Here is a 17,265-nt window from a genome sequence, read left to right as displayed (position 1 = left end):
TGCTTCCTAGGAGATGGTCTTTTACTTTTCAGCTGCTGTGGCAGCCCGGGACTTTATTTTACTCTATTCCAGTTTTGGCCCCATAGCTTCCCCAAAACATGTGTGACCTATGCATATGAGGCATAGATGTTGGTGAGCACTAACTCAGTTGCGCATATTATATAAAAAAATCCAATAAGACATCCAATACAATATTTGCAAAAAAACACAAAAAAGGAAAAATGCCACACAGTTTTGAAGCAATTGGTGCTGAAATGGCTGCCTGAAACACATCAAAATGTAATATTCCTTATAACGCCCAAAATAGATGGAAAAACCTGGGCATACATGGTTTCCAAATAAGGACAAATTAATGAATATATATTTTTTCCCCATTGGTTCCAATTGTGTACAATTCATATACCGGTATATACAAAACTGTGAAAAAAATATGTTTTTCATTTTCCCCACTTTTTACAATATTATTCACACAAAACAATGTATTACACATTTTAATGTGCTTTCAAAAGAAAGCCCTACTTTTACTAAAATATATATATATCATTTTTGTGGGTTCATTAATAGAGAAATTACAGTTTGAAGAACGGCAAAGACACCGAAAACTCCTCTACTTCTGTAGCGCAAAAAATTCTGGTCCTGAAGGGGTTAAGACTTGCAAAGTTGGCCCCGCCCCCGCATTCTAACCCGGCGAAGGAAACGAAAACTACAAATCCCATAATGCCGCGCGGCGTGTGAAGCCTGCTGGGAGTTCTGTTAGTGTTCCGAGAATGGCTGCCGTTGTAGATGCGAATGTGCCAGTGTATGAGGTCACTGATGCCAACACCCGGCTAATCCATGTGGGTTCTTTCGGGAACTTGTGGAGGGAGAGGCTGAGCAGCTGTGATATAAGTCTCACTGATGATGCCGGCCACGATCAGCTGCTTAAGGAGGTCGATGTGGCCAAAGAGCTGAACTGTACACTGGAGACAGTTGCTGAGCTGGAGATGCTTTGCAGGTATCAGCACCAAGATTTATCACTGTAGAGCACAAGCCTCTATTACCACTGCTGGGAGGCTGATCTCTAGTACCCTTTCAGAAAAAAAGTAAAAACGTATTTTAAATAGATGAACTATTAACAAATATAAAAAAACCCAAACACTACAGCTTTTGGGTAATCACACTTAAGGTTAAGTTTTATACTATGAAGCCATGAGGACATGTTACATGTCATAGGTCTCATGCCCCAGCAGTTTATTATATACATATATTTCTTTAAACCTTAAAGGAAATTAGTAATGTTAATCACATATTTTTGCTATTTTTTTTTAACCAGTACCCATGTTCTGTGTAATTTATTATGACCCATGATCATCATTATTAATATATCAATAAGACCATTTATAGGTATTGAATGCTTTGTAGGGTAAGAAGCTTCACCTATTCCAGGGGTGTCCACGGCCCCCTGCAGAAAAAACTTGTTCATGTTTCATTGAGATAAAATATGGATCAACCCTCCCAAGATTCACAGCGGCATGCAGTATTAATAAAAAAAAAATTGTAAAATTAAAACAATGTAATCACTTGTACAGTGACTGGTTTAGTCCTCTGACATTGATTGGTGGGACCGATCAATGTCAGATCAATTTATTTTAATTATGTATTAAAATAAATGAAATGTTTGCGGTTTTTTTCATAATTTGTGTGTAATTTATTTTTCTTTTACTTGGATGATAAGCTGTCACTTATGGGAAGTAGGCATCAAGTGGCTGTCATAATGATCAAATCACTCCTATTCCTCAGGAGTGATCTAGTCATCATCAACCCACTCCTGACGGGCTCTGCAGCAGTGTAAACTACTGCAGAGTCTAACTGACTTTTTTTTTTTTTTTTGTAAATTTTTTTTTACCCTTTTAATGCTGGTGGTCCATAGGAGCACCAGATTAACAGTTATTTGGTCGCCATACGCTTGTGGGGACTGTAGACACAAACATTAACTAAAATGTAGAGAGTGCGCTATTGGAGCGATCAGTCAGCAGGGGAGGGGCCGCAAAAGCCTCCCATCAAAAGTGTTAATACAGTGAGGGAATTTAAACGTGTATGGGATGGGCATAAAGCTATCCTGGATCTAAGCCCAGACCAAGGACTGATTAAGAGTCTCTATATCAGGAACAACAGGCAGACCAGATGGGGCTGAATGATTCTCATCTGCATCAGACTGTTATGGCTGAGCTACCCGTTGTACAGGGCTACAGAATATGATGGTGCTATATAAAACAATAATGTGTTTCTAAGTTGAGCATCAGTACTGCTTTTTTTTTTTATACATATCAGGGATGCATACTTTGAAGAAGAGGTCATTTGCATGGGATCTTAAGCAGCAAAGAGAATTAAAGTGCCTACAGATACTGTTACAGTTACTGTAACGCTAGAATAAAAAAGGTGCACCTTTAGTTTAAAGTTATGAAGTTAAAGTTTTGTGAGTGTCCGGAGCTAGGAAGTTCCTGAGATACGCATAAAGCCTTTAGTCGAGATGGAGCAGTGAGCTACCTGCTACTGATGGGGTGCAGAGGATGTGCTGGTGTATGGTGGAATATATATAGGATGGACATAAGAGTTGGAGAGCGTGGAAGGTAAAAAATGTGATTCTGAAGGTGTTACACCATGCTAGTGAAACTGTAAAAAGTCATACAGAAGCTGGGGTCCAGTGGTCTACAAGAAGGTCATCTGGCTTGTGAGAACTTCCCCATAGCCCTTTGTTGGCTGGACACATGTTCGGGGTTTATTCATTAAATAGACTTGGAAAGTTGTGTTTCTGCTCCTTAACTTCACACTATTTTACACTTAAAAAAAAAAACCAAAAAAAACCTAGTGAGTTTTTTGTGCAAGAAGAGCTTCTCCAGCCCTGTATAATACAGTTATATTTCTCCACAGTCTCCTCACCCATTGAATTATGAATTATACTAGATAAACTTTCCATTGTTGACCCTTCATAATGAGCAGTGAAGGTTTAAATCACAACCCTCTTGCAAACTCTTCCTTGACTGAATGTGAAATCGTGATGCCTTGAAGTCCTGTACCTTCTGGCCAGTAGTTGTGATCTTGTCATGTTCTAATGACCTCTGCTGAGGTCATTTGAGGTTTCTTTCTTTTTTTTTTTCTTTTTTCCATGGCTTTGTATTTATATGGACAGTCAAACATTTCAAAACAATTTAGCCACTAGCCAAACAGTTACTCAATAATAAATCAATAGGTGCAAATGGAAAACCGTCTGTGGGGAGGTTGAGGCTACAGGGCGTTGTGCGGTTTCCTGGTTTGGTGTACGCCAAAGGCCAGTTGAATTGATTTTGTTGATGACGCACTCCTATTGCGTGTTGGCATGATCCATTTTGTTAAGGTTTAGAATTCTCTGGGTTAAAAGGGTTGGATTGAAGTTCAGTTGACAAACCGTACCAGGTGGATTTGTGTGAGCTCATATAATGTACTTCTGATTTGATATTGACATTTTATTGGGGCTTTTTAGCCTAGTGTGCCTTCGTGTTAATAAACATTAACCACGGTTCTTTAAATATCAAAGCCACAGCTTAACGGTTTAGATGGCAGTAAATTTGCAAAGTAATGCTAGTTATGCTGAACTAACCGATTGCATCCTGACAGTGGAAATATTATTTGATTCAAACAAACCATGCCATGTGTTGGATCATATGCCACCAGAAGATGATGCGGTTATAGTAATGTTTCCTTGATGCTTTGGACCTCTTTGCTCTCCGGTTACTGGGGATATCTTCTAGTCTTGTTGATATTTTAACATTCTTTCTCCTGGGATTTCTCTCCTCTCCCCCCTTTTCAATATCATGTTGAGTCATCTGTATGCTAATGGGTTTAACTGGGTTCAATTTTACGTGTTAAAGGGACACTCCAATACAGTTGCCCGAACACATCTCCTACACGGTAAGGAGCTGCAGATGGGGAATTCATGCATTAGGGATCCCGACGAATCCTTCCATGCATATTTGCAAGGACAAAATGCATGCGTTTCCCTTTAAGCTGTTTTATAAGGTTGAAGGGAAGAAAAAAACTGTTAGGTGAACAATCACCAAACAGGAGGTTTTAGGTGGACTGAGGTGACTTGTTTCTGCCCAATTGCTTTGTCAACAAATAACTGTTAAATTTTTACAGATGTACTAATCTCGTATTCTATGTCCAAAAAACAATGGCTCTGCCGGCATACAGGATGGAATCCATTATGTATTTTACACGGGGAAAAAAAGTTGGAGTACTCCTTTAATAGTAAAGTGGCTATCTTTAGAAATCTTAAATCCCCAGTCTGCCGTTGTCTATTTTTGGGGTAAATGTTCTATAAACACTTGGGCAGCAAAGTAAACATGAGTGGCTCTAAAAGTGGGACGCTCTTCATTCACATGTTGTGCTAAAAATACCAGAGCTTCAGCGCCGAGTCGACTGTGTCTTAAAGTAACAGTGTGTGAGTAGAACCGATTTCAACATATCCGTTGCGTACACTGTATTGATTTTGAATAGGAAACTGTGTATGTACAGAATTGGGAAAACAGTATATATTATACAATAGCCAGAGGTTCTATAGAAGTATGCAACGAGTTATCACGTTATATACCGTATTGGCTCGGATATAGGCCGCCCCCGTATATAGGCCGCACCCTAAAAGTTTGGTTCTTTTTTTAAAAAGCACCAAAAAAACATGCTGCCACTGTCCCCCCCCCCGAGATATGCTGCCACTCTGTCTCCCCCCGAGATATGCTGCCACTGTCCTCCCCCCCCCGAGATATGCTGCCACTCTCCCCCCCGAGATATGCTACCACTGTCCTCCTCCCTCCCCCGAGATATGCTGCCACTGCCCCCCCCGAGATATGCTGCCACTGCCCCCCCGAGATATGCTGCCACTCTGCCCCCCGAGATATGCTGCCACTGTCCTCCCCCCCCGAGATATGCTGCCACTCTCCCCCCCGAGATATGCTGCCACTGTCCTCCTCCCTCCCCCGAGATATGCTGCCACTGTCCCCCCCCGAGATATGCTGCCACTGTCCCCCCCCCGAGATATGCTGCCACTCTGCCCCCCCCCCCGATTTACCAGAGCAGACTCCCGGGTGTCTTGCGGGGCCAGTGGGGGACATCTACGTAATACGCGTATACAACTTCCGGTGCCGGCACTCAGCGGATGTGCCGGCACCGGAAGTTGTATACGCGTATTGCGTAGATGTCCCCCGCCGGCCCCGCAAGACAACCGGGAGTCTGCTCTGGTAAGTCTTGGGGGCAGAGGTAAAACGCATCGTGCGGACGGTCACCGGCTGCGGCGATGCGGGTAAACAACTTTCGCAGCCGGTGACAGTCCGTACGATGCGCTTAGACAACCTCGCGTTGGGGGAAAAAAGTGCGGCCTATAGTCGAGCCAATACGGTATTAAACGAAGAGACGTCTCGCTAGGGGCTTCTCGCATAATGCTGACCTTCTCTTTGCAGTCTTGTTTGGCTTCTGGTGTGCAGCATGTTCTGTAGGGGGGGGAATCGGGTTAGATGGCATGTACTCTTTAGTGTGTGTGTCACAAACCGAAGAACCAAGAGATCATAGGAAACTTAACAAAAAAAGAAACCACAAAATGTAGTGAGACAAGGTTGGACTTGACTTTGGCTTTTCATAAGGCACAGAGAAGATAGTGAGATGTTCAGTTCTCCAGCAACTTCTCAGTTTAGTGAATATAGGCCAGTTTGTATTTTAATATAGTAACCGGTTACTGCTTGGAACTCAGTCACCTAAAGAACTCATTTCAACCTGGTTAAGGAGGGACTTTATCTATCTCATACGCTTCTGTAATCTCTACATCTGCTTCAGCTGTAGCTGTTTCAAAGCTGACCTTCTGAAAATGCTTTCCCATTTGACAGCTGTCACAATTTGAATTATTAGAATTCTTTTCTTGGGCTTTTTCCCTTTCAGTGTGGAAGAATTGAAATGTGGAACTGTTGAAGAGGGCGCAGATCCAGACTTTGTGCCAGAAGACACTGACCTAGTAACTTTGGGGTATGTGCTAACACATAATGTATACATACTGTATGCTAATGTATATTCTATGAAAATAGTAGATAAAAAAAAAAATGGTACTTTTGTCATTTGCGCAGGAAAACACAATTGAGACATATATATATATATATCAGCACTACGGAATTTGATGGCGCTATATAAAACAATAATTAATAATAATAATATATATAGTGTGTGTATCAGCAGAGAGAAGTCACCTAACCAATGTTTCTATACATAGGATTAATAGCAGTATTTGATCCGATATACATTAAAATACTAATGGTAATCATTGCTTTATCATAAATTGTAATTGTAAAAATAGAAGAACTGAATGCCTTTGAACAACTACACTCGCCGTGCACTAAGGGGAATAAGTAAACATAGTGTGTGCTGCTTCTCTCTCCGCTGCTCCAAATGCATCTGAAATGAAGTTGGCCATTAACTGGTGAAAGATGAAATAGGTTTCCATGATGTATGTGCAGAGCAGTGTAAGCGTTAAATACTCATTAAAAGATTGATCCTAGGATTGTGGGCTGCATCGTTTTTCATGTTTACTGTAAAATATGTTTCTGTTGTGTAAAATTATTGCTTTGCCATTAAAAAAAGAAAAAAAAAGAAAGGAAAAAAAACCAGACTGAATTCAGTTACAATTCAGTTAGCTGATAAAGGTACAATTTTATATGTGTGTTATACAGTATAATAAATTGTGCATTACACTCCTTTTATATATTGTTTCTGACAAGTTGTCTGCTTTTATTTTTGTTTTGTTTTTACATGATTGGCATGAATGGTAAAATGACCCTACCGATATATACGTTTATTATTTTGATTATAGCTATACCAGAAAAACTGATAAACAGTTCAGCAACAACACATAGAAAGCTACTTGTTGACTACCTGTGCTCTATAACTTAAAACCACAAGGTCTCCGAAGGTTATCTATCCCCCTTTAAGAAGCTAAACCCTTCTGACTGCTGCATGTGATAAGGGACTCTCTTCTGCTTTGTGTCTCTCATTCAGGATCCGCAAAAAAGTTATGGAGAGGCGTAAAGAAACTCTGGTTTTCAACCGCGTATGCCGACAAGAGATGTTACGTTATGAGATGGTGATTATCGGCAACTGTATTTTCCTGAAACCCCTAAAGGGGGTGACAAATCGTTTATTCTCCTCTGCGTTTTCTACAGCCGATAAATTGGGTGGATACTGTATTCATTTCTCAGCTTTTCTCTTTACACTGTCTACAAACAAGCATTGGATCTTGTTTAATGTTTTGCCACTTTTATTCCATTGGAATATGTTTTATATGTACTATTTATATTAAGTTTCATACCCTGTGTTTTTAGTCCTACCCACTATTAGCGCTATCACCATCATTGATATAACGTCATTGTTTTTATAACTTTGTTGTTACTGTGGTGGATCCCTCATGGATGATTAATAGTTTGTTTTTAACTTTGTATCAGGGCACTATGAACATTTTAGCACATTACGATTTTAACAATCTCCTTTTGTTGATTAGGAACATCATTCTGTAGGAAAAAGGCCACAGAGTCCCACAGATTTCGTAGAAGAAGGAGAATTGTTACTCACGCTCAATATCCTATACCCTCTCATATTGTACAAGGTTTGATTTTTACAGTGGAAAACTATGACTTTTTATATTGCTAATAAAATTTTCAGATTACAAGATTAATGAAAGGGGGAACAAGTAGGAAAGTTTTATATGTTTGTAATATCTTATGCTGAGCCCTTTTCAGAACTGTTTCTTGTCCGTTCTAAAGGTTCTGCCATTTGCTCACGAGAAGCGGTCAGTAATCAGTAATTATGGATATTTCATTATAATTATTAGTGGGTATAATGTGCTCAGTCATTAAGGTTTTAGCACTCTTGCAAGTTTTGCATATTAAACTTATGTGATGTTTACCAAAGCAAATGATCAATATCTGGTTCTTGGCAACCTGTATTATATTGGGATGATATAGTAATTGCATTATTATTGGGGGCAGTAATCTACCCCTTTGATATATTCCTACATTTCACTGCAAGCTGATTGGTCCTTTGGAAGAGTTGTTCTCGGCATAGGGAAGTTATATGCAAATACGCAATCTGTTGCCGAACTCACTCTTCCAAGAGAGACTTGCATATATGGGGGGGGGGGTGCACATCATCTAAAAGTAAGTTAATAAAATGATGCTAAAGGCTTTTATGATAACTTCAATCAGGAGAAATGGAAAAGGATGAGTTCTAATGTAGAGAAACATCAAATGTACTAAATAGTATTGGTGTCCTGCCAAACCTAAAAAGATCAGGCAACAGGACACATGCCTATGCCTTGCTGGGAAGAACATGTTTTATGACAGATCTCAGGATTTTTTAGATACAATTTGTGAGTTTCTACTCGGTTTTATTTCAAGAAAAATATATTAAATATTTTTGTAGCATTTAGGTTAGAAAAAGTTAAAAATATGTTTGTGTTCCCATTGCTTACTGTTTGTCCATTCTTGCAGAGCAGGGAGTATAAGCCTTATCAAACATTATTGGTGCTGGGTAGCCAGAAGCTCACAGAGCTAAGGGATGGCTTGAAGTGTGTCAGTGACCTGCAGATCGGAGGAGAATTCAGCAGTAATCCCGACATGGCCCCTGAAAGCATCTGCAAGGTACCAGACGGGGCAGCGTTCTCTACAAGCCTTAGAGTTCCAACTAGGGCCGTCTCGTGTGGTTGGCAAAATGACCCTGAAATGCCATATACTTCATTTTCATTTGCTTGGGTTTTTGTAGGGTCTTGTTATCAGGGGTGAAATTATTCAAAACAAGTACAACACCACCAAAGCAAGCTGCTTATCGCTCAGTAATGGCTCTACATAATTCAAAATAGTGAAATGCACAGATTTAACTGAGCATTACACAGGTCAACTTTTGTCCTTTTTATTCTTTCATTATTCATAGTTGGGTCAACGCGATGAAAATATTTCAACTCACTTGGACAACAAACCCAAGTGTCTAATGGTGATTTGGGGAATTCCACTATGCCGAAAAGTAACATACTTTCATAAATCTAAGTTGAAAAATGTTTTCCAGCAACCATTCACCTTCAATTATACATGTAAACACACGCCTATTAACCTGTTTGAGGACCTTATTGGAGACAGTGCTCCCCGCATCTCAGGTTTTTACAACACACAAGCCATAATTATCACAAAACCATTATTTGATTATAAAGTTGCGTTTTCCCCAAAACAGCGGACTAGCTGTACTAGTTGAGGATCATGGTTGATCTGTGTAGTGCACAGTTAAATCTGTGTATTTCACCATATTGAATTATGTAGGGCGATTCCTCCAGGAGAAACACTCCATGGTTGCCCATGCATAATACATAGTTTGAAGCAATGCGTAGGTTATTGTGTAAACACCAATGAAATTAAATTTAATTTCACCTAAAGTGTATTGCTTAGTGAATATATCCCACTGAATTAACCATTTATTATGAAGACAACCTGCATATTTAATTGTGCTAACATTATGTGTTTTTCCTCTTTTAAGGACCTCTTCAAATCGGCTTTCTTCTATTTTGAAGGTGTGTTTTACAATGACATGAGATATCCAGAATGCAGAGATCTCAGCAGGTGCGGTATTCTTGCTTTAATCTAAACTACAGTCATGTAAGAGTGGCTGAAATTCTCACTCTGTAGTTCATGTACCAATCGAAATAACTGTGTTCTCGGCCGGTAGCAAATATGGAAATTTTAAAAGCTGATTTGCAGATCGTTAGAAGAATATTCTGTAGAAAGTGTATTACATGTTTAATGTTTATATGTTGTCTTGGGCATAAGTCCTTGTTACATCCCTATGTCTGACAGGGGTGGCACTTATTTGTGGCAAGCATAAATAAAGCTTGGAAAAAATCTGCATATACAGTAATATCTGTACTGTATTTTATATGAGAAAAAATATCACAAAAATGTATGTCTTTAAAGTGCGCATGTATGTGTAGTAAATGGAACCCTTTAAAACTGCTGTCATGCCTTAATGCCCATGTAACAAGTGATCGATGATGAATTCTACCAGCTAAGGCATATCAAACTATGTTTAGCAAATTAACTCCTTTGCGAGAATTCTTGTTCCACTTACCAATGAGCTGTTCTTACAGGAGAAACCTTCTTAACGCATAATCATTGTGTTACAAATAAGATATTCTCATTCATTTAGTCGCTGCATTGAGATAAAATTTCAGTTAACGAGTGTACGTATCTATATATGTATATATGGGCGTATTGCCGTTTTTGTGCCTAAACCTCAAATATTGTAAGCATTACTTGGCTGGAGCTTCCTTCTCCTACAGGTGCCCCCAAATGTGGAATAATCTTCAAGAAAATCCAGAATCTCTCCCCTTTTTAAAATCACTGAAAATTTTTATATTATGCATGAAAATGCCACTGCTGTTATCTTTATAAAATCAAATTACCGATATAAGATGACCCCCCAAAATTTGAATATAAATTTAGAAAAAAAGAAAAAGCCTGAATATAAGACTACCCTATAAGAAAAACATTTTATTAGTAAATATTAATTCACGTTATCTATTTTTTTCATATTAAATGAAAACTATGATTGAGAAATATGCATTTTGTTTTTATTTCCTTTTATTTGCCAACCTGCCCCCTAGTTATGCACATCTGCACCACTGCTTGCTACTCTGCCCCTTGATATGCCTTATACCCCCTATTGCCAATCTGCCCCCCTGATATGCCCCTATATGTCCCCTCCAACTTACCGATGCATGCCTAGACTTGTCCCTCATGCTCCAGACTCCCTGGTGTCAAGTGGGGCAGCCGGTGGATGTCTGCGCTCAACCTCTGATTCTATCCAACGCTTCTGCCGGGGCTTCTATGACTGCGCACCGGAAGGCACATCACAACGGTGACCCAGGTCCCCTGCAGCGCTGCGGGGGATCCTCCTCTCTGGCAGCCAGATGAACGTCTGCGCGATACGTGTAGACAACCTCCGCTGCTGCTGGCCTGTACTTCCCCCGGGGCATCAATGGTGGAGCACCGGAAAGTCATGTTGCGCTGGCGCTCCGTCATAGAAGAAGTGCTGGCTGCAGCGGAGGTTGTCTGTGCACATTGTGCAGACGTCCACCGGCTGCCAGAGAGGAGGATCCAGGTGCCCTGCAGCGTTGCGGGGGCTCTGGATCTTAGTCTTGTAGTCAGACCTCTATTTGAGGTCTGATTATAAGAGGGCCTTGAAGATAAAACGAGGGGTATTTTTCAGAGCATTTGCTCTGAAAAAAACCTTGTCTTATAACCAAGCAAATACGGTATTTGGTATTGTTTTATATATGTAATCTTCTAAATTTTATTTGAACATACTTGAAAACCAACTATTCTTTGCGATGTTTTCTAAATAAATAAAATACTGCTGTAGGAAAACCCTGGAAGTAATCTAACCCCTATTTTAATGTTTAATGTGTTTCTAGAAATACTATTGAATGGGCAGAATCCCGTGACAGAGGTTATGGAAAATTTCAGAGTGCTAAAATGGAAGACTATACATTTAATGACTTGGGGATTAAAATTGGCTACCCGTACCTGTACTGCCATCAAGGAGACTGTGAACACATAGTTACCATAACCGATATAAGGTAGGAAGTGATTAACCATTCAATTCAGTGCTATTGACAATACCAGTAACTCAGATGTGTTGGTTCATTAATATTGTTTCTTCCATAACATTTTGGAACAGAAAGTTTCAGTTAAAGCAATCCTAACGATGCAAACATTGGATACATTTCACAGCTCCTGAAATTGAGTATTGCGTGTACAAAAAAATGAATATTCATTATCCATTTGTTTTGGTGCTTACTTCACCATTTATCTTGTTAACTAATGTAATAGTTTTCTGGTATGTCATCCAACTTATTAGTAAGGTATTTATATAAAAATATAATGTATAAAGTACAGCAGACTGTAGTTGGGAGTAGTGTGTTTGTTTGCTTTTGGTATATTTCATCAAACATCCATGCAAAAGCCTGTTGTTGCCAGTCCCTGACACGGACTTAGTATAGTCTTCCCATGCCCAAGCTAAGAACCAGTTTGTGCCTAGCGGTCCATTTTGCTGCTACAAAAGATGTCTGGAAATAATGCCTCTTCTAAAATAATTTCCAAGCTTGGAGCTGACATTTTCTGGTAAGATGTGAAGAGCATACGTCAGGGAAACCTACACTATATGACCAAAAGTATGTGGACATACCCCCTAATTATTTAGGTGTTTGAGCTACAGCCATTGCTAACAGGTGTATTAAGTCAAGCACATACTCATGCCATCTCCATAGACATACACTGACCCTAGAATGAGTTGTACTGAGGAGCCCACTGTTGTAGGATGCCACCTTGCCACAAGTCAGCTCATGAAATTTCTGCTGTGCTGGATCTGCCCCGGTCCATTTCTTTTATTTGTGGGATAGGCGAGAGGTATGGACCGTTTTTTACGCCGGGACATTGGAGCAATTTCTGCAAGGCCCCTAAAAACACCCTCCCCTAAAGTAATTGCTCAGTGTGACCCACCATTATTCCTGCCCTTAGCCTGGTGTACAATAAACTCAACAGCAGCAGATGGGCCTATTAAAGAGACTGGTGCTCAACCAGACTCCATCTACTATTATTATTATTATTATTATTAATATAATTTTTTGTTGTTGTTGTTGAAAGGTTGATACATCATGGAGACTGTTTGGATAGGACCCTCTACCCAGTGCAAACCAGGAAACGTTGGTTCCGGACTAGAAAGTGCTACGTTTGTAAATTGTATACTGCCAAGTACGTATCGTTGTATGTATTTATTGTGCTTGTCTGGAATTATGCTTCATGAAACAGCTCTGCGACTTTTATCATCCATTTTACAAATGCATACCTGCAGACGGATCTTGGAACCCTGTGCTTGATGAGGCTAAAGCTTCTTGTTTTTTTGGTTTTTTTTGTTACATTTTCTTTTTAACTAGTTAGCCCACCATTTGTATACAGAAGGTTGTCCCAAGATCATTTGGTTTTCATAGTATGGTCTATGTACTCGTAGTCAATTTTATTGGTGTAGGTTATTTTTATCTATTTGTCTTTAAAGATGCTGTTGCCTTTAGTCAAAGCATTTAACTATCTCATAGTAAGTAAACAAACCCCTTGCACATCTACAATTTTATACCTTTTCTCCTGAAGGTTTAGTCACTTAAAACGCCACAAACTGCCATAACCCTATGAAGCTTTGTAGAACGCTATAGAATCTATTTTAAGACACAAATGTAGGTGGCATCTTACATATCAATGCCTAGAATATTAATATAATCTAGCGAATACAATATAATTTAACATGCCCTAAAATTTAACCGTTATGGTTAACTTTTGAATCTTAGTATTTGCCCTACTCTGTCTTTAAAGTATGCAGGTTTTTGGTGACAATACTTCTTTATACAATGCTCTGCGTACTTTAGTGTACAGCCGTGTACTAAAGGGTATACTTTAGTGCTGCTGTTCTTATATACCCTCTCTACAAGTATATTCTTATATTTACACTGAATTCTCTAAATAAATGTTTTGCAACTTTCCAGGTGGGTGACAAATGATGACAGTCTTGCTCCAGATGACCCTTGCTTTTTCTGTGATGTCTGCTTCAGGATGATGCATTATGACACAGAGGGCAATAAACTAGGAGAATTTTTGGCATACCCTTATGTTGATCCAGGGACCTTTAACTGAAGACTGAACACTTGCATGCAGCCAACTATGTTTTTATGAAGCATGAACTAAAAGAGCAACCTGTATAGAGTCAAGATTCTCTGCTGGTGTCAAGTAGAGGTATCCACTTTGGATTTACCTGCATTTGAAGAATCGCGGGAGATGTACTTAAACTCACACCTTGTGTGACTATTGTTCTTAGCTTGCAAATACGATGAAAACACATTGAATGTACATATCTATTTTTTTTATTTTTTTTTAAAGGTGGTTTTGTAACCAAACAAACTCTGTTGTAAAATGTATACATCAAGCAAATGTTCCTGATCGTATAAATAGCAATCTTTGCTGCGTGTGGCGCAGTCCAGACTGCAGAGACTATATAGTAGCAACGGCTACTTTCGGACTGCTCTACTGACTCATCCAGATTCTCATGCACAGCGTGGTCCATGATGCACAGCGTGTCCATTACAATGTTGTGCGGCCCATGCTATGTGATAGCTATTGCTAGTAATAAAGTGAAGCTGTTCAACATATTACCCGTGTCAGGAATGGATCATAATAAAACACTTTTTTTAGTGCACATGTTTCTGTAAAGTACTGGCTTGTTTGGAAAAGCAGCTTGTGTGATCTTTGCTGTTTTACATCACACTTTACCGAATAAACTGCAGGTATAATGCTAATGATTGTAGGACTAGGCAGTCACATATATTGTGGGTGGACATGGATGAGATGGGGTAGGGGAACCAAGCTGGCCATGAGCCCATTCATTATAACAGTGTTACTGGATCAAGATGCCCCTGGAATATATTCTAGCAGTAGGTGGATAGCCAATCTAAGCAGAGGTTGGCTAGAAACCATGAGGTAGATAGCTAGGTATTTGTATTTACATGTATCTGAAACCCTACCACTTCTACATGTCAATGGGTTAATTAACAAAATGATGATGCAGTTCAGAAAAGACCTGTGAATTTGAAGTGAGCGAAATACGTTACAGGCTGATACTTCTTATATGCACTTCTGTAAAACTAATAAATCAGTGCCAAAAATTTTATACACATTTTCCCTACAGGCACCAAAGAGGTGGCATGGGTTGGGTCTTTACGGTTTACTGCTTGGCTAATCATACGTTTGATGTGTAATGTGTTTGATAATGAATCATTGTGTATGTAAAGCACCCATATCTATTAGGTGTTTTTTTCCAGGGTGAAAATAGATCAAATCTGATGTACAAAGAGAACCATTAATACATATGAAAAAGTGATCAAAGAGAGGGAAATGGAAAAATATTTCTAATCTAATATATAAAGAATTGGTGTACTTGAAGCCTTAAACACTCCTCAGCAAAGATTCATGCACAAACTACACTGATCACAGTATTGTACTGTAAACAGAGCAGATTATCCTAAAAAGGGTTTCATCTGAACCACTTTATTTTGTTAATATTTCTAACTGTCGACATTGCGCATTCCTCTTTAGTTGGGTTTCATAAGTTCTTGTATTTTTACGTTGACCCCGATGTTGCCATCAGTCATACTAAATATTTTCAACATACTTATAAGATACAGTTATGGTCAACATCACGTCACGTACAATATCAAATAATACAAAGTAGGAACATTTCTAATTATGATATTTTATTAGGATGTTGAAAAGGTATAAACACAAAAACAAGCCTTTTCAACTGACAGTGATTTCACAGAAGAAGCCTAAAATACAACCTGAACACCGTAATATTTGGCAACAGCCTCCTTTAAGCTTCCCACAACACCTGTCTTCTGGCAGTTTCTCCCACTCTTCAAATGCAATGTGTTCAGGTTCTTGAATGTTTGCAGGATCCCTTTTCCCCCAATGGCAGATTTCCGCTCTTTCCAAGGTTTTTCAATGGGATTGATATCAGGACTCGTTAATGGCCAGTCTAAAAACAGTTAATTGTTTTTCTTTACTTTTCAATTCTTTTGTGCTCTTGGGTCATTGCCATGCCGTAGGACCCATGATCTTCAACCCATATCTTTTTTTTCATGCTGGGGAGCACTTTTTGCTGGTAATGCTCTGATTTCATTAATTTACTTAACGCATTCAAGGTCTCCAGTACCATATTTAACCGTAGGTAAAGTGTTCTTTTCTTTGTAAGCTTTATGTCATTGTTAATAAACATATCACTGTCTACTGGGAGGTTGAAACCATCACACAGTTTGATATCAAGAAATATAAAATTGTTGCAGCAACCATATTCTATAATCATTTTAAACAGTTTTATTTGAGCCTTCAATACAAAAGCACAAGAAAATGTTTGACACAGAATTCTATTTACATAGCAAGCTTACGTTCCACTGCAAATACAAAAAACAAACCAAAAACATTTAAATCCACATAACACCTTTCACTGCTATATAAAAAATATACTGCCTCTAAATTATCTCCACAAACACAACATAGAATAAACCAGTAAATGGGTAAAATATTAGTAGCACTGTTAGAACACATGAAATCCCACACTTTTGCTCCAAAACAGTCCCCCTGTAGTTGCAGAGAAATAGCCTTCTTGAAGCCGTAATGAAAAAAAAAAAGTTTTTTTCCCCACCAATGCCACTTTAAAGTTTTCTTTTCACACACAAACTTACCTCCATAGGTTTTGTAATTATATATATATATAAAAAAAATCTGTTAATTGTATCAGTGACTACTAAAAGACTGACAAAAAAATTAAAAAAATCACAAGCTTTTGGACGAGGCAATCACGCCAGAGTATACAATAACCTACCCTAAAATTACATTTGCTACTCCTTCCATAGAGGAAAGATGTAGCAAAAAGAGGGGGGGGGGGGAACCCCAAACAGTGGGAAAAACTGGAATGGCACATTTGTAAGGATACAAATTCTTGCAAATAGAGGGGCTCCACCTAGTGGCTAATTGGCAAACTTTTGAGCAGACAACTCGACAACACAGTAGCCATAAAGCTCATTAGATTCTTTGACTAGAAAAGGGATATTGCAATGGGTCTGAGATCCAGGAACATACATTATGAATTTGCATTGTGTGTCTCAGATCAGTGTTCTTGGAGACAATAACAGGCACACTAAGCTTTTCTATTGTTGCCGTCTACAGCCTCATGACAGGTTCATGATGGACATCAAGTTGAAAGTGCTCTGTAGCAGCAGTGTCTGAGACAACAATAAAACGGACAAGTATTGTGGACTGTGTAAGCCTAGAGGGAGTAAAATACTGAAGAGCAATTGCCCGAAGGCAATAATATAATACAAAATGATGATTGGTTAAGAGTCCCTTTGTCCCAGATCTAAACATAAAAAGTGTTCAGATGTAAACCCAGCACAGAATAAAAGCTGAAACAGGTGCTAGTATTTCCAAAGTTCCTCCAACATTGCTGAGCAATTTAACAAACAGGCATTTTGAAAGTATTTCTTGTTTACATTTTGGACAGCAAAACACTATTATAAAATTATTTAAAAGTTTCATCAGTCTAAAACTAACCCGCTGGCACACAGCCACATCAGCC

General features: G+C 39.0%; 1 protein-coding gene across 1 annotated transcript; it reads left to right on the top strand.

Moving 5' to 3' along the window:
- Positions 1-767: 767 nt before the first annotated feature.
- LOC149285335 (snRNA-activating protein complex subunit 3-like) lies at positions 768-13,772 on the top strand. The gene is made up of 9 exons (XM_089495497.1): positions 768-994; positions 5,944-6,027; positions 7,051-7,135; positions 7,550-7,654; positions 8,538-8,687; positions 9,571-9,653; positions 11,504-11,668; positions 12,735-12,842; positions 13,625-13,772. The coding sequence occupies exons 1-9, from the start codon at positions 768-770 to the stop codon at positions 13,770-13,772; spliced, it is 1,155 nt and encodes a 384-aa protein (XP_089351623.1).
- Positions 13,773-17,265: the final 3,493 nt, after the last annotated feature.

The sequence above is a fragment of the Sceloporus occidentalis genome, unplaced genomic scaffold, assembly GCF_023333645.1.
Source record: "Sceloporus occidentalis isolate IW3139 unplaced genomic scaffold, rSceOcc1.0.p SCAF_80, whole genome shotgun sequence".
Lineage (NCBI taxonomy): Eukaryota > Metazoa > Chordata > Lepidosauria > Squamata > Phrynosomatidae > Sceloporus > Sceloporus occidentalis.
This window is presented reverse-complemented; position numbering and strand designations above follow the sequence as displayed.